The sequence below is a fragment of the Dermacentor silvarum genome, unplaced genomic scaffold, assembly GCF_013339745.2.
Source record: "Dermacentor silvarum isolate Dsil-2018 unplaced genomic scaffold, BIME_Dsil_1.4 Seq754, whole genome shotgun sequence".
NCBI classification, from domain to species: domain Eukaryota; kingdom Metazoa; phylum Arthropoda; class Arachnida; order Ixodida; family Ixodidae; genus Dermacentor; species Dermacentor silvarum.
In genome coordinates this window covers 1-23,020 of record NW_023606724.1, presented here as the reverse complement: position 1 = coordinate 23,020, position 23,020 = coordinate 1, and the positions used below count along the sequence as shown (strand labels likewise).

General features: G+C 44.6%; 1 protein-coding gene across 1 annotated transcript; it reads left to right on the top strand.

The window, feature by feature from the left end:
* The first annotated feature begins 5,153 nt into the window (after window positions 1-5,153).
* Window positions 5,154-18,166, top strand: LOC119435490 (angio-associated migratory cell protein). Its single transcript, XM_037702333.2, has 2 exons — window positions 5,154-5,325; window positions 17,504-18,166. The coding sequence occupies exon 2, from the start codon at window positions 17,528-17,530 to the stop codon at window positions 18,149-18,151; it is 624 nt and encodes a 207-aa protein (XP_037558261.1). The 5' UTR covers window positions 5,154-5,325; window positions 17,504-17,527; the 3' UTR covers window positions 18,152-18,166.
* Window positions 18,167-23,020: the final 4,854 nt, after the last annotated feature.

The following is a 23,020-nucleotide window of genomic DNA, read 5'->3' as shown; positions in this document are numbered from 1 at the left end:
CGGGTTCCTTTTTGGAGGAAGCATTAAAGTACCTAGAGCAGCTACTTGTGGCCTGAAGCATCCAAACAACAGGGCGATATGAATGTCAATGTGGCAAAGTATGCTGTCAAATCCTTAGTTTTTATTGATTACCTTAGCCTGCAGCAAAATGATAATAAAAACCATAAATTCCTAGTAGCTGAATCATGAAATGCTTAAGTTGTGCATGTTTACATGTTTTCTCCACAGCACACATAATTTTTAACTTTTCCTCTAGATGTCTAATAAAACGAATGAGCTTTCACATTACAACTTATTTAATTGAAATTTTTTGCATGCTCAACAGTGTTTGTAGTGATAGTATGTAAATAAGGCGTGGAAAAGTTTATTTAGGTGCTTTGAGTGAGTGCTCAACAGCAAGTTTTAACAACTGTAGTGAAATTACCTTGGTATTATTTTTATCCCTCAAATATGTCACACCTTTTCACACCCATTTCATGTATTAAAGCAGGCTACCTTTATATAGCTGTTTTATTGAGCATACAAATTACTCTGCTACATTAAAGTAACATTTAGGTGGGCTACACTGTCATACACCATAAAAATGTGCTGTATTCTTTCACTCAAACAAAATATGAATAACTTTGAATTAATATTGAGGCCATTTTCAGGTAACATTTCAATGCCCTTTTCTAGATGTTCACTGAACATCTGCGTAAAATGCACAAGTCTTGCAACACAATGTCTCTGGGATACTCAGAATGCGTTCTAGAAAAATAAAGAAACAAGTATAGTGCATACAAAAATGTGATCTGGATCATTGAAACGTGTTATAATTCTTTAAGTATGCTCAGTGTAGGTACAGGAGCCCAATACTTGATCACCCACACAACAGTAAAAGCATATGTGAAAGACAGTCCAACAATAAATGTGTGTTGTGCATTTAACACGAGTTCATTGCAAAAGAGCATAATCTGGACTTGAGCGTTGGATTCGAGTGCTGCCCTTTAGCATGAATTTTTTTATGCTGTTGTCTCTGTCTACTTGTGTTAATGGCCAATAAAAATTGTAGGCAAAGCTATACCTTGCCTCAAATATGATAGTGATAAGCACCCGATCAAAGAGTAGTAGTATATAAAAAGGCTAACCGAGGACCTAGCACATAACTCAGGGCAAAAAACAAACAGTTATGTGGAGGCTAGTTGGTTATGGAACACAAAGGCCAAGTTGTGCTGCATAGCTGATACAAAATACTCCGAAGTAAAAATGCTAAAGCACACAAGATGGTGCATAATCATCTTGTGTGTTTCGTATCAACTATGCAGTGCAACTTGGCTTCCATGCAAAAGACACACAGTACAAAAAAAAAAAAAAAAAGTCCAGTGTATATCTTTTTGTTGTGCTGTGTGCTTTTCGTGTATTCTTTTGCACTCACTATATCAAAGGGAAGCAATGCTCCCAATTTCATAGCAGGTAAATATCGTGCACCTGCAAAAAAAATGTAGAAAAAAGCTATATATAAGTAATATGCTGCATTGGCCTGTCACATATACAACGCCAGCTTTGCAGGAAAAGTAAACATTTATAACCAAACTTTTATTGGCAGAACCATTACAGCAAACTATACAAGTCTGATTTTTCATCTTAGACAAAATAGCATACAATTCACATAGAGGTACACGCGTTCCTGATGACTTGATGGTAGCGAATGCACGCAGGTGGTACATCTAGGGGACCTGTACAAAAGAGGAAAAAAAGCACAAGTGAAGTACAAAGGATTAAAAAGAATCTGCAAATTGCACTCAAATATGAATATGTCACTGACAATCTGAGTGCTGCTGTGTAGCATTTTTTTTAGCCTGTGGGTCCGCGGGCACACGTGCCTGTCTTGCATGAAGCTGCTTAGCACGGCTTCACGACATGACTTTTCTCTATCCGCCACCCGAGAATGCGCTCTGTAGCGGTCAGGCTCCATTGAGAGACTTGCGGCAACAGGAAGGTAATGTGGGCAATGCAAGTACAGATTTTGTTTGCTAAAGCTGTATCAGACCAATGGAAAGCAAATTTTGTAACATACTTGAATATCCAAAATACTTGTGGCTACTTAGAAGCAGAATAATCAGGTTTTCAAATTCAATAATACAAAGTGAACCTGCCCACATAAACAAGTTCCACAATAAACAAGTTCCCGAGGGATTGTCGACGCCAGCTGGCGGTGTCAAGAACAATGAGACACTGGGGGTGACGCTCTTTAGATGCTGAAGTCTGCCCATGCCAAATCAAATAACCGCTCAAAAATATGTTGGGAACTTGTTCCTTGCAGTTGAGCCGTAACAATCCCGATGCCGCAGGCAACCATAAAGCAGTTAAACAACTACCAATGGAACTATGTTAGTGCATTGTTAATGAACAAATAAACCTCTTAACAGCATTGAAGTGTACAAATAAATTGTAAATTGCCACCGGGGTTAGGTTATATTAGGTTAGTTTGGGTAGAGTTGACTAGAACTAGTTCTGGCTGCCTTCTCGATGAAATGGTGCCCTACTTTGGAAGTAGAGTAGAATAGAACTCGCTCTGCTTCCTTCACGATGAACGCGGCAATTCTTGGCCAGAAACGAGTTGACTAGAACTAGCTCTGCTTCCTTCACAATAAAATGTTGCCCTCTTTGCCGGTTGAGTTGACTAGAACTAGTTCTGCTACCTCCACATGAAATGTTGCCCTTCTTTGCCAGTAGAGTTGACTAGAATTTAAAACTGAATAGAACAATAAAAAAAATTTCACATCACTTTGTTGTGTTCAGTGTTTACTGGTAGCTTGTGGATTCACTGAAACCTGATTAGAACAAGCAGGCCTATGCACTAAAAATAGTTCACTATATTAGGTAACTCTTTAAATCCAACCCATCTCTAACAAAATGAAAAACTTTTGTATTGTGTTCGTTCTACACGAATTTTTCGTCTTCAGTGGAAAAATTAAGCCAAAGATATCTGCTTTTTTGTAAACGTAACTACGCATAGTAGACAGCAATTTTTACTTGTGCCTTGAACAGCTTGCCAGTCGCTAAAAATTGCGACTCAATTGGATCTTGCTTATAGTACACTGCTAGAATGCTTCTGAGTATTCTTGCATTTAGGCTAAAAAAAAAGCCCCTTTTATGAGCAAGTGTCTGACATGAGTATCAGTCAGCAAGTTATGCGTGTGTGATATAGAGGAGAATTCAGTTTATGCTGGTCTGGTTTATGTTCGGGTTTCACTGTATCAAGAGAAGAATGCTATGTACTATGAGTATGGATCTTTTCCTTGGCAGTAGCCAAACATGACTTAGAGCACACAATTACTTTGTTATCCCATTTATCCGCTAATGGGCCAAGGCATGCTCTGTGAAATCCTCTTCAACAATATGCACATAAAATGTCCAGTACTACTCCAGCATATAGCGGTTGCCTGCACACACAATGCAACTTGTAAATGCAATCTTTTGGCTGCACACGAACAGTGAGAGAGCTTGTGAGTGGAAAATCTTCCATATTGCCTTTTTGTATGCATTTCAGCAAATGTCTGCGCAGCATACTCTGATTAAGGTTTAAATTTTCTGGACGCCTATCTGATGCTACATAATACATATTTGCAATTGCAAACAAGCCACAGTCACGTGTGTTGCGCTGGTTTTGTGCCCCTTTAGTGCGAATGGTCAGCGTTGGAGACTGCAATTTTAGCATATGACAGATTTGCCTGACGGCATCGGAAGGAGTATCTTGGTCAATCGAGTCAGATACAAACACTGTGTTTTCATTAGCGTCAACATTGCTTACTGTAAGCCAGTGATCGGGGTTTCGGACATGCAAGATTTGAATAAAAGGGCTTTTTACTTGAGCACATTGTAAACGCTGCCCAAGAAGCACATCTTGAAAGCCATCCTAATGAGGAAATTTTTCATGAATAGTACTGATCCCATGGGCGGTACTGATTCTGCCCCCGAGGAAGAATGGCAGAAAAAGCTACATGCACCATGGAATTCCTTTCAATGATCCCCTGAGCGAGCTGGCGATACTTGTCGATGCACACGCTGACACTGTTATCAGTGTTGTTAGTGCCAACGTGCACGATGCCAATATCAAAACCAGCTAGCTTGTCAGCAATCATTCAGAGCAAATCCTCAATCTTTATTCCTCTATGCGCGGCAACACTGACTGACAAACGACGACCGCGATGGGAAATACTGGTCCAAGTATTTCACCATCGAGTCGCCGGCAACCAAACACGTGTCATTTCGCAAGCAGTACAATCTAAAATAACACCGAGAAAAAGAAAAGAAGATGAAACTGCGAGAAAATAAATCTGAGCTTTTTTCACACACGAAAGAAGGCTACCTTCTAGGCAGCAGTATATATATTGCCAAATCCGAGAAATCCGCGCTAGGGATGAACGAAGCAAGCGGTCGCGAACAAGAGCAGCAAGATCGGTAGATACGCGACAAATACAATCAAAATACTTATTAGAAAAGATTAATATAACGCTAGCAAATATAAAATAACGCTGCAATGCGGCTTTAGCACATATAAAACAAAGCAAGCGGTCGCGAACAGCAGCAACAAGAACGGCAGATACGAGACAAAAATAATCAAAATACAAACAAAATACTTATTAGAAAACATTAATATAACGCCAGTAAATATAAAATAACGCTCAAATGCAGCTTTCGCGCATATAAAACGATGATGTTAAAGGCTTGCGAGGATGCAGCAGAACCAGGCCTTGGGACCAGCACCAGTGGCAGCAGAAAAGCACGACCCGCAAGCGCGGCTGACGGGATGCGTACTGAATCAACTGAATGCCACGTGCGAATAACATAAAATCAAACTACGCGCCCACAAAAAACCGGAAATACGCGTGCGTGTGACGTTGTCTTTTAGTGACGTCACTTCCGTGCGTTGCTGGAGCCGTGTCTGTGTGGATTCGTCTAGAGTGCACTGCGGTATTCTAGCCACCCTAACTGCAGAGTTGTCAGAGTTGTCAGCATAATGTTTTCTATACTGCTAACCTTGGGCGATGTTGCGGTCGGTATAGTCTCGCTAGCCCTAGTCTCGCGCGTGTCAGCGCCTCTTTTAAACAGCGTGGTGGCCAAAGTTGCGCCTCTTTTAAACAGCGTGGTGGCCAAAGTTGGTGCAACCTGCCTTGGTGGCAACATTGTGCTGCTCATGGCGCCGGCCATTGCGTCGTATTTGTCGACAGCGCGCAGTGTGTAGCTGCCGCATAATGATTGCTTCAGGCAAGAAGAGAAGTCCGGCAACCAATTGACGTCCATATTTTTGAGACCCGTTCGCGATCTCGAGGACAAAGTCAAGTAAGCTCATGATTATATAGCGGTTGCAATAGCCCTGTCGAACGCGCAATGGTCGTGTTTAGGGTGTCACGCCCGCACGCACGGCTCCATGTGAGCGGTTGTATATTGTATTATTTTTTTATTGACTGAAACGGCCCCTGTGCAGGAATGGAAAATAGCTTGTTTCAGAATATAGCTACTGGGCCTGTATTTTGTAATACCGGTGTAAACGGCCACTTTCGATCACGATTGACTCCTTCCCGCAGCTTGCTCCAAGGTGCCAATCGTGACGTGAGAAATTCGATCCCGATCGAGCTCGATCGCGATTGAAAGTGCTCCGTGCGACACCTGTGTCAATTTCCATACTTGGTGCCGGCACCAGCGATACAACGGCGGCGTCCGACCGAGCCCAGGACGTGGGGTGAACGGAAACGGATCCTTGGAAAATGCGACATGCGGGTCTCGCCCCTTGCGAGAGGCCATCCACAGAGTGACTGTGCAGTGAGAAAATGGTCACCCTGCAAGTGCACTAACGGAGCATCGTATCACGTATGGGTTGCCACATGTATGAACTGGGAGAAGGGAGGAGAAAGTCACGTGATCCAATGCCCACGTGACATTTGGAGGCGCGGGTGTTTTAAAATAAAGGAATGCTCAGAACGGATTGTCTTTAGCGTAGAGAGGCAACACAGGTGGCAAGGGTAAACGTTACTGCAGATGCAGTGGGTTATATCAGTGTTGTGCTTACACGGCGCCATGATTGTACCTCAATAACTTTGTCAATTCGATTACAAATGAAAGAGTAGGAAAGGTCTGCCAAGAGCGAGTTCATTGCAGTGCGTTCATCTCTACTAGTTTCGACTGAGCAGACAGGGATGTTTATTTCAGCTGATAAGGAGAAAATGAATTTACAACGGTATACATCTGTGCCTTTAATTCATAGACTGCATTGTGCTGAAGTCTTACTTATCCCGTTGGCAAAAGCTAAAGCATTGTACGTTGTGGAATTGGCGCACAAACAGTCTGTGGTGATGTCGTTGTGAGCCTGCGAAGTGTGCAGGGGCCTCTCAAGGAAGCTCGAGAGGCATTTGCGCTTAACTTTATGTAACTTTATACACCAGTGGCCAGGATTCTTATAAAATCAACACAGAATAGCTTTTAACTGGAGGAGCAATGAGTCGTCATATGAGAAGTCAGGGTAATCGTCATAGCGAGGGTCAAGGGCTGCATGAATACGAGACTGATTGACATCTCAGTTGCGAGGAGGCAAAGCGATCGCATCGATGCTCGGAAGGAAGCATTCGGGAAAGGTTGTAATCAGGTAACAGACAGGCCAGATCCGCCCAACTTGAGTACAATATTTTACAGACGTGCCCTCAGCAAAGGTCGAGTCCCCTTTGGTGGTCCAGTTTTTGACCGTTCATCTTCATCCTTCTCTGTGTGCTCCTCCACACATTAGGTACGCAAATTCTACTGATGAATTACAACGATCAATTGAAACCGCGTCAATGACATATAGTCGTGCGTATCGTTCATCTCACAGAGGACGAACATTGTGAGGAAGATGAGATTGCGCGGAAGTGTTTAAAGAAAATGCAAAGAAAGAAAATGGGCAGTCGATGAGGACAATCTCAATTGATTTGAGCGAGAACTTGCGATAATCAATGTGTCCAATGTGTTGACACATATCGAGGCTGAAAAAAATGAGTACAATTAAAGGCAAGCTTCCAATACGGGTGTCACACGGCGCACTTTCGATCGCGATAGAGCTAGATTAGCTAAGCTAATTTTTCTAAAGTGAAACGACCCTTTTACGTATATAGTGCTATCATGTCGTGCCAGCACCCAATACGTCAGTCGATGTCATTTTGTGTGTCACATGGAAACCACGGAACTCTGAGTATTCCCTAACAAACTCGCTTGTGTGTAACTGAATTATCAACCATGAGATCAATTCACTTCTTGAGAAGCCGCTTTACATCAAAGTCCAGGCACTCTTGCTTCAGATTTGACATCGCACATGGTTGGCTGGAGCGCCAAGGGCATCTAGTGTGAGCTCATCGCACACGTGCGAGCTGATCTGGTCACTATCGGAGCAAATGGTTCAGCTGGTTTGATTGTCTACAGTTGAGTCTGCTGCATATTTTAAACTTTTTTTTTTGTAATTGAACCTTTCTTGTTGGTTATGCTTCATCGCATAAATAACTGTACTGCGGTGAAGCTAACTTTATGCAGTGATGCTTCTGGTGCAAAGCCTGTTCATGCTACCGAGTCTAGTGAACATCTCGGTAGGACATTCTTATTCGCGCGGTCAATCACGTTAATAAAGCGATGAAGTTCGTCCGGTGTTTAAAACCGAATTATGCAATGCTCTTTAGACCCTTGCCGGTTTGTGTAATGGCTGCAATGATTAAATGATGGTTAAATATGTCAAACAAAGTTATATTTGTATTGTGTCAAGCAGACGGTTCTAGTGTCTTTCCAATGTGCAGACAAGCACTGATGGTGACTGGGATGCAGCTATACCTTTGCCAAAAAGAAAGCAAAACTTCAATTTAGGAAAAAAATAAAAATAAAGTTGAATAGCCAGAATGCACATGAAAAAGCTCCCTGTCAGACTTCAAGGTAAATGCCGAGCATGTCAAGTGTTCCATGAAGCCACCAGAGCAATATTTTGCAGTGAGAACGAATAGAATTATGCTGTCTGCAGTTCTTAGATGCTAGAACAAGATTCCATTCAACTGGAAATGTGAGCTGAAGTCGTTTCATTGTTGTTCTGCATAACCAGCCAAATATAGCACAAGAATACTAACATGGTAGAATAATTGATTAGAAGCAGCAGGTTCGTAGTGTTACTCTGTCAATTAATTATTAATTTGCATCGTCATATATCTGTAAGAACGTTTAGGCGCAAGAACGAAAAATCAAGGACTGCAGAAACGTACGCATGGTTCAGACATGCTGGTTTAAAATAACACCAGATGAAATTTATCACTTCAATAACCTGACTAACCACACGAATTAGAATGTCCTAACGAGATGTTCTCTTGACTCAGTAGCATATGAGCAAGCTTTGCACCAGCAGCACCACTGCACAAAAAGGTCTGCACACGACAAACATTTGTGTCCACTGTTTAGGCACACGCATACAGGAAAAGTCAGATAACACACACACAGCCAACACTACATGCTTGATTAATCTCAAAACGAAGTGGAATGATGCCGACGAAGCCTTTAATACGTGTTGACTGAGCTGCTGCAATATTTGGACGCCGCAAAATTGTCATTACATCCGGTAATGTTTTGGGGGTTTTTAACTTTTTTTCTCTCCTCGCTTCTCTTCCTCTCCTGACCTCAAGTGTCTCCCGCATGTGCTGCGCTGTCAGGGTTGCCAGGAGTACCGAAAGTTCGGCGAGTTGGTACGCATTGATATTTTAAGAAAGTTTCAAGCAGCACAAGAAATTGCATATTTTTTGTAGTTGTATATTGGACAAACGGGGAGATGTGTTAACAAGAGGTTGACCGAACACAAGTATTGGCTAAAGGCCTCGTATAGCCATTTGCTGTCCCATTGCAAAAAATGTGGTTGCACTGCAGTTTTCTGCGATACTGCCATTTTGTCATTCTAATAAGGAGACTAGGGAAGCCATAGAAGCATGTCATATTGCTGCTCATGATTGGCTTGTGTATCAGACAGTCATAGGTTATGCTCGGGCACAAATACAGTTTATCATGCAAGCTGGGTGATATTTATGCTGGTGCCATGTTTTTTATTGTTTTGTTTAATTTGTAATCTTTTGGTTTCCCCAGAGTTCGCGCAGTGCATACTATGATTTGACCACATCTCCCCTTTTCTTTTATACTTATCACATGTTGTTTCAACAAACTTCAATTGATAGTGCAGCGTTTGTCCGGTCTGTTTTCTCTCCCCTTTGTCTGCATCTGTTTGCACTGCTTGGAACTTTCTTAAATAGCGTTCCCAGATCCTCGGCTCAATGAAACAACCGCAAAATGTCTGAATGTAGCCTGCTGTAATTGTCAGTTTTATTGAGGAGCCAGAAAGGTAGCCAATAGTCTAGCTATTGATTTTCTCGCCATACAGACAACACACGCTGGAAGTGATCACCACAGTGACTACAACAGCACAACATATGGAAAGTGACTGTATGCAGGAAGGGCTGCAAAAACGAACCTAACGAATAAATACAGCTAGAACGTTCATGTGTGAACAACGATGCAGGTGCAGGTTGATCGCTAGATTTGCAGCCCACTACATAACAAGGGCAATCCATGGTGCTCGTGGAAAGAAAGCTCGAGACCAACACTGATGGCTCAGCTTGCGTCAACACGGAGAACGTTGTAACACAAGCAGACAACACTTGCTGTTTGCTGGAAGTGCTTGAGTGTGGTGTAGAAACAATTTAACCAAGATTTCAACTATTGTGAACAACATTTGTTCATGATATAGTTGTAAAAATCATCGATGATGCGACCTTGGTCGCCAATCAGATAAGATAGCATGCCCAACTTGACGTCGATTGGGCCAACTGCAACAATTCGCTGAAAACTCGGAGGAGCGGCACCGCTGCGATCCGTAGCGATGCACATTTTTAAAACCTTATAAGTTACACGCTTTACGTGGAGCGCTTATATGCATCCCTTAATGATGAGAAGGACCTACACTAACGACTTGTTACGCTTGTACAAAATTGTCAAAATAATTTCAGGGTACCTTTTCCTTATAAGGGCAGCTTCATAAATTCTGAGGAGGAGTTTAGGGACATAGTCAATGAAAGTGTTTCCTAAATTTGTGTTGTCTAGGCATAGACTCTAGGTTTGTTGAGCCTAAATCAACAGGGCTGGCTTCGCCGTGCAGTCATGAAATTCATGGCTTCAATATATTCTTGCCAGAGTATGTTTGAAGAAGTTCATTGGCTCTTCTAAAATTCCCAGTGGATTGTCTTTACCTTAGAAGAGCTTATTCACTTTGCAGGTATTGCCAAGTAATGGCTCTAAAAGGAGTAGGCACAATTGTTCTGATCAATATACGTTTCTTTTAATAGGTGAGCACTGCAAGTATCGTCCCAAACACTCGAGAAGTGCATCTTTAGGGCGTCATACTGAGTTATATAGGTACAGCGCATGTAGAAACAAGGTCGCATTGCTTGATCTCGATCTCTCATTCGCAATGATGTCTTTTTCTTTTTTTTTTTCTTTCATGCGCATCTCTGTTGATATGGCACATGGCGTGAGTGTGGATAAGTATGGCACTCCTGAAAAATAAAGAATGTTTTTGAAAGTAGCATTTTGTTTGTTATTTCTGTGCCCCTGTTTCTGCGTGCGCTATGCCTATAGTAGGACATCATGAAATACCTTCTTGCCACACTGGTCACACTGAGGTAGTTCTCTCGGCCAGGCTATTTAATGCCACCTTAGCCTTCTGCGTATTATTCTTCAAACCTTGGCCAGCTAAGGTCATTTGAGGTCACCAGCAATGCTGTGAACAGCGCTGCTATTCCATACACTGTCAAATTCCACCATATTGTCAAGCACTGTATAGGCTGCATTTTGAGCCACTCGGAGGGGCCGAGCTCAGGGCCAATCAAAGCTGACAAGATGGCAAATTCGACAATGCCATCTTGTAAACTGCAGGTTGCCAAGATATTCGTTGTTGACCCTCACTCCTAATCCTTCCCATTCTAATAGCTTGAATACTTCTAAGCCTGCAGTGAAAAGCACTGGAGAAATCGTCTCCTTTGCCTGACAGGTATTTTTCTGCTTGCGGTGAATTGAAGTAGCCATGCAGTTCTTACTTACTAACATGTACTCTTCCTGTAGTTGACTGTGCAACGCCTCCATAACTGCTGGAATCTACTGAATCAAATTACTTTTTGTGATCTATGAAAGCCATTAGAGAGGTTGGTTGTACTCGGCAGATTTCTCATTTACCGGATTTATGTCATGGATGTGATACCTTGTAGAAAAACCCCTTTCTAGAAGCCAGCCTGTTCTCTGGTTTGACTCAAGTCAAGCGTTGCCATGATTGTATTAGAAATTACCTTGGTCAATATTTTGGGCAAACTGAAAGCAAACTGGTGGGCCTTTAATTTTTCGATTTCTTAATGTATCTCTTATGAATTAATGACGTTCCATGTGTATGATACATGTGATGTCATGAGGCATTGCGTATAGAGGGTTTCAAGCTTTTCGAGTACAACATCCACATCATCTTTTACCATATGTATTGCTATTCTATTGTGAGAACAGAAGACTTGGAACAAGCAAACATTTATTGTCGGGCAACTAAGCTGATGCTGCGGCCATGATGTCGAGCTTTTCTTCTTCTTGCGGACGTGAAGCACACTGTCCACTACGTGGCTCCCCCCATAGCGATGAAGGCATTGCCGTCTAGCGGTTTATCTGCTTGAGATGGCGTTGCCAGCATCCATGTGAGCTGGCTTCAAACGGTCTATAGATATCGTCTCTTCGCGTCCGTTAACAAGGAGAGTGAAGTACTTAGGATCGCGCTTGAGGACTTTAATAGGACCGTCACAAGGTGCTTGTAGTGGAGTGCGAGTGGCATTGTGATGGATGAAGACATGGCTGGTATGAAGTAATGATGGGCTCATATAAACGGGCTTGCAATTCTGACGAAGCGGCGGTGGTACGACAGTAGCCATAGTACTTCGCAGGCGGTCGGCATAAGAGTGTAGCTCAGCTGATGTCGGTTCCGAGGCAAAGAACTCGCCGGATATGCGAAATGTCGTGCCGAAAACCAGCTCTGCGGATGAACACTGTGTGTCTTTCACCGCGGTGCGAAGACCTAGTAGAACCAGAGGCAGGTGCTCTGTCCTTGGAATTGTTGAGTCCTGCGCACGCAGCAATGCCTTCAGTTGATGGTGGAAGCGTTCCACCATGCCGTTGGAACTGGGGTGGTAAGCAGTACCGTATTTTCCGGTGTATAAGACTGTTTTTTCCTGAATTTTTCGTCGGCGCGTCTTATAGAACGGTGCGGCTTATGTACGTTTTTTTTTTTGTCGAAAAACTGCCGTAAAAATCGGTTTCGATGTTATGGCCACGCGAAGCTGGCTGGTTGACTTCATTGCTACGCGTGTTTTGTGTGCGCTATCGAGGTGGCGGGTCCTTCTTGTGATCGAGTTCCCGAGCGCCGTGCGAGAAGGATGGAGCAGCAACACATGCGGCGGCTGGCCGACCGCGAGTCAACCGACCCCGAAGTCTTCGCATCTGCAGATCGCCATCAAGATACGTCGCTGCGCAAACTACACAGTTGCTAAAAGAGTACAAGCCACACGCCCCCCCTCCCTCTCGCACTGCATTCCCGCTTTCCTCCCTTGTGTGCGATTCGGCTTACCGGCGCATGCTTTCACTCGCACATAAAGCACACGGCGCGCGGACTTTATACGGAAGGAACATCGCAGCAACCACGACGGCAGAAATGCGCCTGGAGTGGAAATACATGGCACCCATATGCTTGCGCGTAACCCGCCTTCACGGAGTGAAACGTCACTGTAATTCTTTTTTTAATCGCTGTCCAGAGAGCCCACGATGCGGCGGTTAGGCTCGGCCTACCCGTCCCCACGTGGGAGCGGCCCGCAGCTCTGCCCTAGGGCAGGGCTTCTCAGGACCTATTTAATAAAGTTCTTTGTCTGTCTGTCTGTCGCTTACCGAACAAACAGGTAGTGATGCCATGTGCATATGTAAGCTGGGTCTAGAATGTGCCTCTCAACTCAATGCATATATCAAATAATTTTAAACATTGCCACCCATTATCACATGTTGTGGCTTCCCGTCCATTTTTGCAATTAGGGATGTAGCAGTTTTGCTGCATAGTATTTGTTTTTTTTGGTGTTTCAATGTCAATCTTTATGATTATGATGCAGTGCAGTCGGATAAAGCCATGCACCCACTACAGAAAATGTTGGGAAGCCTGCAGTCTTTTCTGCTGTGGATTCAGCTTGTGGATCTGCGAGTTTTGTTTCACATTACTTCCCATTTCCTCGGTAGCTCAGGCTATTGTAATGACTGCGCAGAATTTCATGTGTATTGATTTTATATACTCTTTCACATAGCCCCTTCACAATGGTACGGCGTTACTCGCATGGAACTTGACTATTAGTGAATGAGCAGACCAATTTACTGGGAAAAAAAAAGCAGCCTTGCAAATTTGTGGCAATTTGCAACACGTGCAGTGTTTCTAGTGATGAATTTACATTGTTAGTTCATCGCCATAGAGTGTGTGGGGACAGGGTCAAAGGATGTGGGTTGTCTTTTACATTTATGTGCTGATAAATGTTTTATGGAATGTGCATTCTGGCTTCAGCATGGCTTCTGGCTTCTGCTGATTTTCCTTTCAAACTTAATAATATTCTAAGCAATATAATGCACGTATCTTGCTCTTCGGAGACTTCAATTATGCAAACATTGACTGGTCTTCTGCGCAATTACGTTCCAACCAAGCAGGTGCTAAAGATTTACTTGATGTTTGCCTTAACTTTTACTTATCGCAATTGGTAACTAAACCAACATGCATTACACAGGTTACTGAGAGCATTTTAGATCTTATACTAACCACTCATCCAGAAAGCCTGTCTTGCCATTAAATATCTCTGCGAAATTAGTGATCATAAAGTAATCCATGCCACCTTCACCTTTACTCCCAGTTTACGCCATTCTTACAAAAAGGTCATCCGCCTCTACGACAAAAGGCAACTACGCTGCAATAAATCAAGAACTACACAACTTTTAGGAAATATTCGAATCAAGCTTTCATTTGCAATCTGTGGAAAACAACTGGTCTCTCTTTCAGAATAAACTTAACACCCTAGCAGGCAAGTTCATTCCAACTATTACCGTTCACGCTAACCGACATCAGCCATGGTTTAATAAAGCACATAAAACTCTCGAGAAGAAAAAAAAAACATCTTTTTCGATCCGCTAAAATGAAACCTAACCCTGGCGCCTGGGAAAGATACTATGAGTCAGAGCATGCATTCTTGGATGCTATCCGCAGAACTAAACACATGTTTTATCATAACCACTTTCATCGCATGATAGCTAATAACCCCAGAAAATTTTGGCACATCATTAATCCCCAGACAACTCGGACTATCACTATTCGGAACGAAATGGGTGATCCTCTATCAGACATTGACTGCGCTAATGTTTTTAACACATTTTCATCTGTTTTCACCATAGAATCCGATACGCCCATTCAAAACATTTCTGCTCCTGCCATGTCAGAAATGCCTGCCATCATTTTTTCATTAAACGGCATCTGCAGCGTAATAGAAAACCTCAAGATGTCATTATCTGCTGGCCATGACGAAATTACTTCGAAACTGCTAAAAAACACCAAAATCATTTCTGCTTCTTATTTAATCTTGCTGTTTTCCCAGTCATTAACCACAGGTAACCTATCGATTGAATGGAAAGTGGGCAAGGTCGTTCCGGTCTACAAATCAGGTAACAGAGACTCGCCACTGAACTACCGCCCCATTTCTGTAACAAGCGTCCCCTGCAAAATCATGTAACATGTCATTTTCTCTCACTTAATGGACTTTCTCGACTCAAACGATTTCTTTCATTCATCACAGCACGGTTTCCATTAGGGACTGTCTTGTGAAACCCAGTTGGCCATCTTTTTTCATGATCTACATTCAAACCTCGATACTATTACACAGACCGATGCAATTTTCCTCGATTTCGCAAAAGCCTTTGACAAAGTAGGTCATCAACGCCTGCTTCTAAAGCTTTCACAGTTGAATATTCACCCTAACGTACTAAGGTGGATAAAAGAATTTCTCACTAATCGTTCACAGTTTGTGCAAATACAGTCGAATCTCGATAATTCGAACTCGAAGGGGCCCGGAAATTCGTTCGAATTAAAAGTAGTTCGAATTAAAGAAAGGACGGATTTTTGAAGTATTCGAGCACCATAGCACGATGCACGAACGCTGCGAGTCGTGAAAAATATCGCGGCGTGCAACTGCTCACGCCGGCCAACGCTCTGTTCTCAATAACGGCAGCAAACGAAACTTCAGGGAGCGGACGGCGCCGGATGGGCGTCGGGCGGGCACGCGCGCGGCGAGACCGTCGAAGGTGAGGGAGGAGGGCGGCAGGGAAGCGGATTTGGCCTCGGCAACTTCGCTGCTTCGGTGGCAGTGGCTTCGGTGGGTCCCCTCGCCCTCTCTCAGCTCCCTCGCAGCTCCCTCCCCTTCGACTGTCTCCGTGCGCGCCCGCCGCCAAGCATCGCCGGTACAGCCGGCCGGTGCAGATTAGTCCGCTCCCTGAAGTTTCGTTTTCTGCCATTATCGGGAAGCAAACGTTTGTCGGCGTAGGTGCCGGCACCGCCGGTCCAGCCGGCCCGGCGCCAGCTTAACCGCTCCCTGAAGTTTCGTTGTCAGTCGTTATCGGGAAGCAAACGTTTGCCGGCGTGGGCAGTTTCGTGGGTCGGAGGCGCCGCCGCGTTATTTGGCGTGCTGCTGAGAGCATTGTCGGTCCGCGGTATGTTCGAATTAACCGTCGCGAATGCTTTGCATTCAAATTACCGAGCATTTTCGCTTATTGAAATACACATAACTTTAATGGGACCACAGCGTCAGTTCGAATAAACCGGCAGTTTGAATTAAACGTGTTCGAATTAACAAGATTCGACTGTAAATAACAATGTTTCTAATCCACTTCCCGTAGCATCAGGCGTTCCACAGGGTTCTGTGCTAGGGCCCCTCCTGTTCTTAATATATATTAATGATCTACTTAGTGTCTCTAGTCATATCCGTGTATTTGCTGATGATTGTGTTGTCTACAGTACCATAACTAACATCAGTGACCAAATATTGTTTTAGAACAACCTAAACAATATTCAAAATTGGTGCGATGACTGGCTAATGCTACTAAATCCTTCTAAATGCAAAGTTATGTCAATAACCCGCCGTCGAAATCCCCTCAGATTCTCATGTAATATATAACAAGCCTATTGAACCAGTTAAATCCTTCAAATATCTAGGCATCACTATTTCTGACGACCTTGACTGGTGTTCGCATGTGAATAACGTTATATCATCTGCTAACAAAAAGCTAGGTTTTTTTAAACACCACTTACAAAACGCTCCTCCCCACGTAAAACTACTAGCATACAAATCGTTCATCAGGCCTAAACTTGAATAGCTTCTGCCATCTGCACGAAATTTACCTCACTAACACCCTTGAAACCGTACAGAATCGCGCTACTAGGTTCATTCACTCTGCATATTCTTATGACATCAGCATATCATCCTTAAAAGCAGACTCCAGTTTACCAACACTTTCGTATCGCTGTCGCATCGCCAGCCTATCTTTATTTCACAGATTTTTTTACAGTCATCTCGCTCTCTCGCCATACATTTCACCACCAGCACGAATATATCACTTCGCACTCATTAACTGTCGCTCGCCACAAAGTGCGTGCTGTCCCTTTTTCGTCTTCTTTTTCCCCTGCGTAGTTGTAGATTGGAACGGCCTTCCTTACGACATCGCTGCCATCACCTTTGCATTCACGGAAGAAGTGTCAAACGATTCTCTCACCTTAACTAATACTGTTTGCTGTAATCCCACCCCTTATGTAATACCCCTGTGTGGGGTCTTTAAGGAAAGAAAGAACACATGATGCTTTAGTAGTGCAGTGTGGCAGTTGTGTCAGCCTAGTTGAATCATGCACTGTGAGCTGTACCGAAGTAGCACTTGTGAGCATTACTTGCTCGCTGGTTGAAGCACTATTGAATACATAGGCGCCATACTTTAATTTAGGGTAAGCATCACAAGTTTCATGAATACTGCTTAGTTGGTAGCATCCCTTTCTTTAGCTCCATCTGCACTGCTTGCTTTAGATTACTTTGCTGTAGCGTTGCTAGCTCACTGCCATTTGGGCAGTTACAACACTGGTGAGGCAGTTCGTCACTTCAGTGACCCTGAACAGATGCTAGAGCTGTAAGGCTAACAAGTTGGGCTAGTTGGTTTTTGTTGAAATGCATGTTTACTAGCGCAAAAAAATGACACGGATTAAAGACCTAAGAACAAGTGTCCCCTTGAGTGTGTAACCTGTGCCAACTTTCTTGCACTAGTAAACATGCATTTTAACAGATGCTAAAGCATGGGCGTGTGTGTGAGAGAGACTGCCACAGCAAGTATGCCTGCAATGCAGGACGACAAGGTGGCGTCGAGGCGGATGCGCTGTGACACACCACCCAGGATGGAGGACGTCAATGACCGCGACAGCAGCGATGATGACGCACCGGCCGACATGGATGACATTGAAATTGTTGAAGTGTATGACGAAGTCGCCAGTGACCTCAGTGATGAGGAGGAAGATGCTGGCCTGCAGGGTGAAGAGGAGCCGCCGCTCGATAACGCTGCAGTCTCCTTCACTGCCCACCATGGGTCAGCCTTTGTGTGCGCCGTGTCGGGTGACAATCGCTACATTGTGACGGGGGGCGAAGACGACCGTGGCTGTGTCTGGCATCTGGACACGGGCGAACTGGCGTTTGAGTGTGGCGGTCACGCCGACTCAGTGACGGGTGCTGCCTTCAACCACGACTCGACACTGGTGGCCACGGCTGACATGGGCGGTGCAGTGCGCGTCTGGTCTGTCGAGAGCCACCAGCAGCAGTGGGACTTTGACGTTGGCACGGACCTCAACTGGATCGATTGGCACCACCAGGCTAATGTTCTGCTTGCTGGAACGGTGGATGGCACGGTCTGGATGTGGCAGGTGGGTTCCCCCAGCCGGCCATTTGTTTGTATGGGCACACCTCACCAGGCGTGTCGGTGCACACTGACAAGTGGACACTAAAGATTAATGCTAAGTCAGTTTAGACTAAAGCCATATGCAAAGAAACTGTAAGGCTAGACTCGCCTTTCTTGCACCGAAACCTTCATGCCGTTGTATCACAGATTCCAGAGTATCTCCTCGTATTTGGTGCCAAGAAAAGTTGTCAGTTTTCAAAATCACAGTGCTGGCTACAGGTAGAGCACCTGCCTCATATACGGGAAGCACTGGGTTCGAATCCTGGTTTCACTGAAAACCCACCAGTATTTCTAATGTTTAGAGATTTCCCTTAGCCTGGTGCTTGGCTACTTCACATCTCGAAGGGGGCCCTATACAGATTTCGAGGCGTGGTCTTTGGGCACCCCTTGCTCACCCATAGTCGGCATTCTGGTAGATCATCCACCGCAGCTGTGCGAGGTAGACAAGTGCTGGCGCTGGGTGCCTACCGGTGAAAGAAGTACAAGCGCCCTCCCGGCCGGGTGCTCTACCAATATGGGACCTCGATGCATTGGCGGAAAGTTTTCATTTTTCCGGCTTTCCGAACCTCATCCATGTATGCATATATATATATATATATATATATATATATATATATATATATATTATCTTTAATAACAGTCACACTGGAAACTTCGTGTTACCCCAAAAGATTATTCACTGAAGTGACGAGCTTATATGAGTGTTTGCAAGACCTCAGAGTAAGAGACAATTCAGTTTTACAGCCCGAGTCCCCTCGCACCGCCAGGAGACTGGCATCTCTTGGTTGAGCCATGCGACAAGCGGATTCCGTTAAACACGTTAGGGAGATACATGTGTTTTGTGCGTATTAAGTCGCACAAGTACACATCTATGAAAAAAGCAATGTAACGCCTTGTAAAAGTTTTAATACAAAATATGCAATCAGGAAATCTTTTCCTGACGAAAGGTCAGTTATTGAGAAGATAAGACATAACATATATAAACATTAAACGATATATACCAATTTCTGAAAACAACTTATGGCTAGAATTATTAGCCTAAGTACAACGTGATTCCGTAACGCCATGCTTTCATTACATGTCAAAGCATGCCTTATGCCACTGGTTTCGTTTATTTTCCGGAGGCAGAACAAAGGATTATAGAGTAAAAATTATCGGGTGCCAAATAAATAAACATTAACAAATAAATAAATAAGACAGCGATATCCCAAAAGTGCGAAAAGACTCCACAGAAAATATAGGAACAACGTGGATTGTGTTATTGAGAGGCAAATGCAGCATACGACAAATAAAAATTAATAAGGAAAATGCACAGATAGACTAGGGAGTTATACAAATAGCGCAACCACGCGTCTTTTCTTACCCAAATGCCCTTACTCTGCTCGCGCTGTTATGGACCCCATTTTCGTTCCTTTGTATAACTTTTTGCGTTGTTTTCTAAGCCAGGTGGTTTGCTTTGACTTGTAAGTTGGTGCCTGTCTCTCTCCTATTAAAGACATCAGTGCGTTGTCTGATGCGATGATTTCACCATCATTGAAAAAGTGTTTGTTTGGGCACTTGATCTGGAAATGAAGTCGTCGGCAATCTTAATCAAATTGATTTTGCGGGAGAGTTCTTTGTGGGCGTGAAAAAATTGCCAGATGGTTCAAACGGGCCTGTCCAGTCGTCGACCGCAAGTACATTTTCAGTCACCGAAGGCAAGAAAAGGACCTCTCAGATATGCTCAACGAGACCGGTATGACCAATGCAATTTTTTTAGCTTGGCCATTTCCGGCAAAAAGTTTTGCAGCTGTTCGCCCTTGCCCCCCATAAACATGTGCATGACGTCCCCAAATTTGTGCAATAATGCCGACGTTTGCTGGCTTAAAATGTCAATCAGCATATCTCTGCGCAAAATCATGTCCTGGTTCAAGGTCGTCACCGTAGAACTATGTTATATATGCTTCGTCTTCTTTCCCTATGCTGCTCAATGTGGGACTTATGCTGCCACATATCAGGTGGATACCTGTTGTTTAACGAAGACAACACTGTGTCAAGTACTTCATAGAACCTCCGGCGGTACATGTCACTCGCTGATGGAAACACGTGAGCTGAGGAACCTTCTTGATAGCGGCGTGGATTCTTCTTTCACCTAGGGGCTAGAACACATGAGTCTTCAACTTCTACTTTTCCTGCCTCTGCTATACATATGTGGGTCACGCGCTTTATTTTGGACTTAATCTGCGCCGAGTTCAAGCATGGGCCATCCGAGATAGCTGGTCCCTTCGCGTGCGCTGTCTCCCCGCTCGCCTACTGTTATGTTTCTGCTGGTGCTTATACGATCGAAAATTCGCTTCCTTTTCAGGGTCAGGCGGGTTCTGGTGAAATACCGATAAGCGAGGTGACCACTGATGGTTTTGTCGCTGGTGCTCATGCTGTGTTTGTAGCCGGTGCACATTGCAACGTCCGCAGCCGCGGTAGAAATGAGCTCGACGCCTGTTTTCTTTTTCTCCTTTTACTGCGACAGCAATTGTATTGACACCCCAGGCAAATTTTCGCTGTCGTCGCCGTGACGTTCGGTATAAAGTCCAAAAGTCATATGAGTGAGCGACCCATACACTGTGGATGTGAGGAAAGGTCGGTAACACTGAGTCGAAAAGGATGGCGGTGTCATGGACATTACCTGCCCACGCGCTGAATATTCGGTTTAGTTGGAGGTCATGTGATCAAATGCGTGTATGTGCATGGGGAGGAGAGCACGCGTCTTCTAATCTAGCCCTGCTGCAGCTGCGAACGACTGTGCGCGGTTGACACTTACGTGGCTCGCGTGCCGTATCGAATTGTTAATCATTGGGGGGTGCAATGATCAAGGACGAGCAGGGATGGCTGCTAACTTCGTGCGCGCTTTCTTCCTTCTTAGGCTGTTTTTCCGCGCCCCAAGTGTTGCAAATCGCATAGCCTAAGAGACAGGGATAATTGGAGATCGCTGACAGAAGTCGTCCTGTAGTGGACATAAAAATATGCAGATGATGATGATGAATCTAATTTTCGGAGTCGCGGTGAATCGCATGGCTGTACGAACCGTTCGCCCCCGCTGCTGGCATTCATGATAATGCCAGCGTTATCGCGAGTGCTCCAGCGGGATATTTACAGGGTTACATGGACCGTGCATTGCACGATGTTTGTTATTTTAATTAGTGAGTAAATGTTACTACAATTCATATAGGCGATATAACCAACGTACAGACTCGTGTGTGGGCTGCACTTTTTTGCCGCAGTTTTGACGAACCTTACAAGGGACTGGGCCATTTTATCTAATTGGAGGCTTTGTGCAGCACATCGTAGCCGTAGGGCATGCATGTGAATTCGAAAAGGCCAAATAGTCTGACAATGGCTGTCTTCTGAACGTCTTCCGATGCGACAGGGATCGATAGTAGGCTTTCGGAAGGTCCAGTTTCGAGAATAGGGTGCATCTATGTAGATTGATAGTAAAATCTTGTATAGTGGGAAGCGGGTAACAGTCAGGTATGATAGCCAATTCAGAGCACGATAATCACCGCAAGGACGCCAGTCGACAGTTTTATTCAGTGCCATATGAAAGGACTTAACCAGATACTTGACAGCCCTGCAGTGTCTATTTCTATCATGTGCTCAAACTCTTGGCGAGCAAAGTGTAGCTTTTCAGGAGCTAGTCGATGAGGTTTAGCATGAGTAGGCTTTCTGGTTGTTATAATTCGATAGATGACATCGTGCTTGACAGGCTTTGTCCAATTGGGCGCTGCTTTTACAATGGAAACTTGTCAAGCAAAGTCCCGCAAGGTGGTGGCACAGTACGGTGGATGGTAAGTAAGCACGAATGGAAAGATAGGGGATGCTTTGCCGGGTATGGAAAGTCCGGTCGTACAGTCAAGTATCCTCTTGTTCACCAGCAAGAAGAAACTTGACAGGAAGTCTGCTCCTAGTATGGCGTGGGTAACTTTTGCTATGAAGAAAATCCAGCAAAATGTTCGACGGAGGCCTAGGTTAATGAGCAACAATTGTTTCCTGTGCATGAGAATGCGGGAGCTGTTGGCCATTTGTGACACATGGGTGTTAAGTTGCGGTCGGTGGTACTGGCGGGAAATACACTAACCTCAGCTCCCGTGTTGATGAGAAAATAGTGGCCATTCGTGGAATCTGCAGTGTAGAAGACTGGTGACTGTTACTTCCCGTGGAACCTCTCGTCGTTAGCGATCCTGGTTCCAGTTTCCCAGCCAGCCGCAGGGATGTGTGCAGTGTCTGGCAGAAGCATCGAAACGGCGATGGTGCCAGCAGTACGAAGTTGGGCTTTGCTGATGGCGAGCAGGGGGCGACGGAGGAGGAGGAAACAACTTTATTTTGCTAATTTGGCTTAGTGAGGGGTGGCTACCAGGTGATGCCTCACAGCCACCTCCTCGGCTCTTTTGATGGCCCGAAGTTGAACCTCCAGGTTCCCTTAGTGTATTTCCCGCCAGTACCACCGACCGCAACTTAACACCTATGTGTCACAAATGGCCAACAGCTCCCGCATTCTCGTGCACAGGAAACAATTGTCGCTCATTAACTTGGGCCTCTGTCGAACATTTTGCAGGGGGCGACGGGGAACATGGGGCAGACAACCGGGGTTAGGGTGTACAGCCGTCAGTACGCTTAACATGAATGCTCCGCAGCATAGTCTGGACCGGCTTGGACTGACAGTAAACGCCACGAAGTGTTGGGTGCTGTTGCCGAGATAGTATGTGTGCGGCAGCTGACAATAGCTAGAGTGCAGCTCGATTTGACTGGCCGACTTGTCTTTCTCTTGATTTCTGACCGGCGGGGAGAGTGTGCTCGCTTGACAGGTTCGTTTCTCCATGTTTCGCTCGTGGCTGCGGTCTCACGTGCACACAGAAAACCTGTTGCAGTCTGCTTATCTCGG

Bases quoted from the DNA above. Each gene is read 5' to 3' on its own strand.
- LOC119435490 (XM_037702333.2), top strand. From the start codon at position 17,528: ATGCGCTGTGACACACCACCCAGGATGGAGGACGTCAATGACCGCGAC.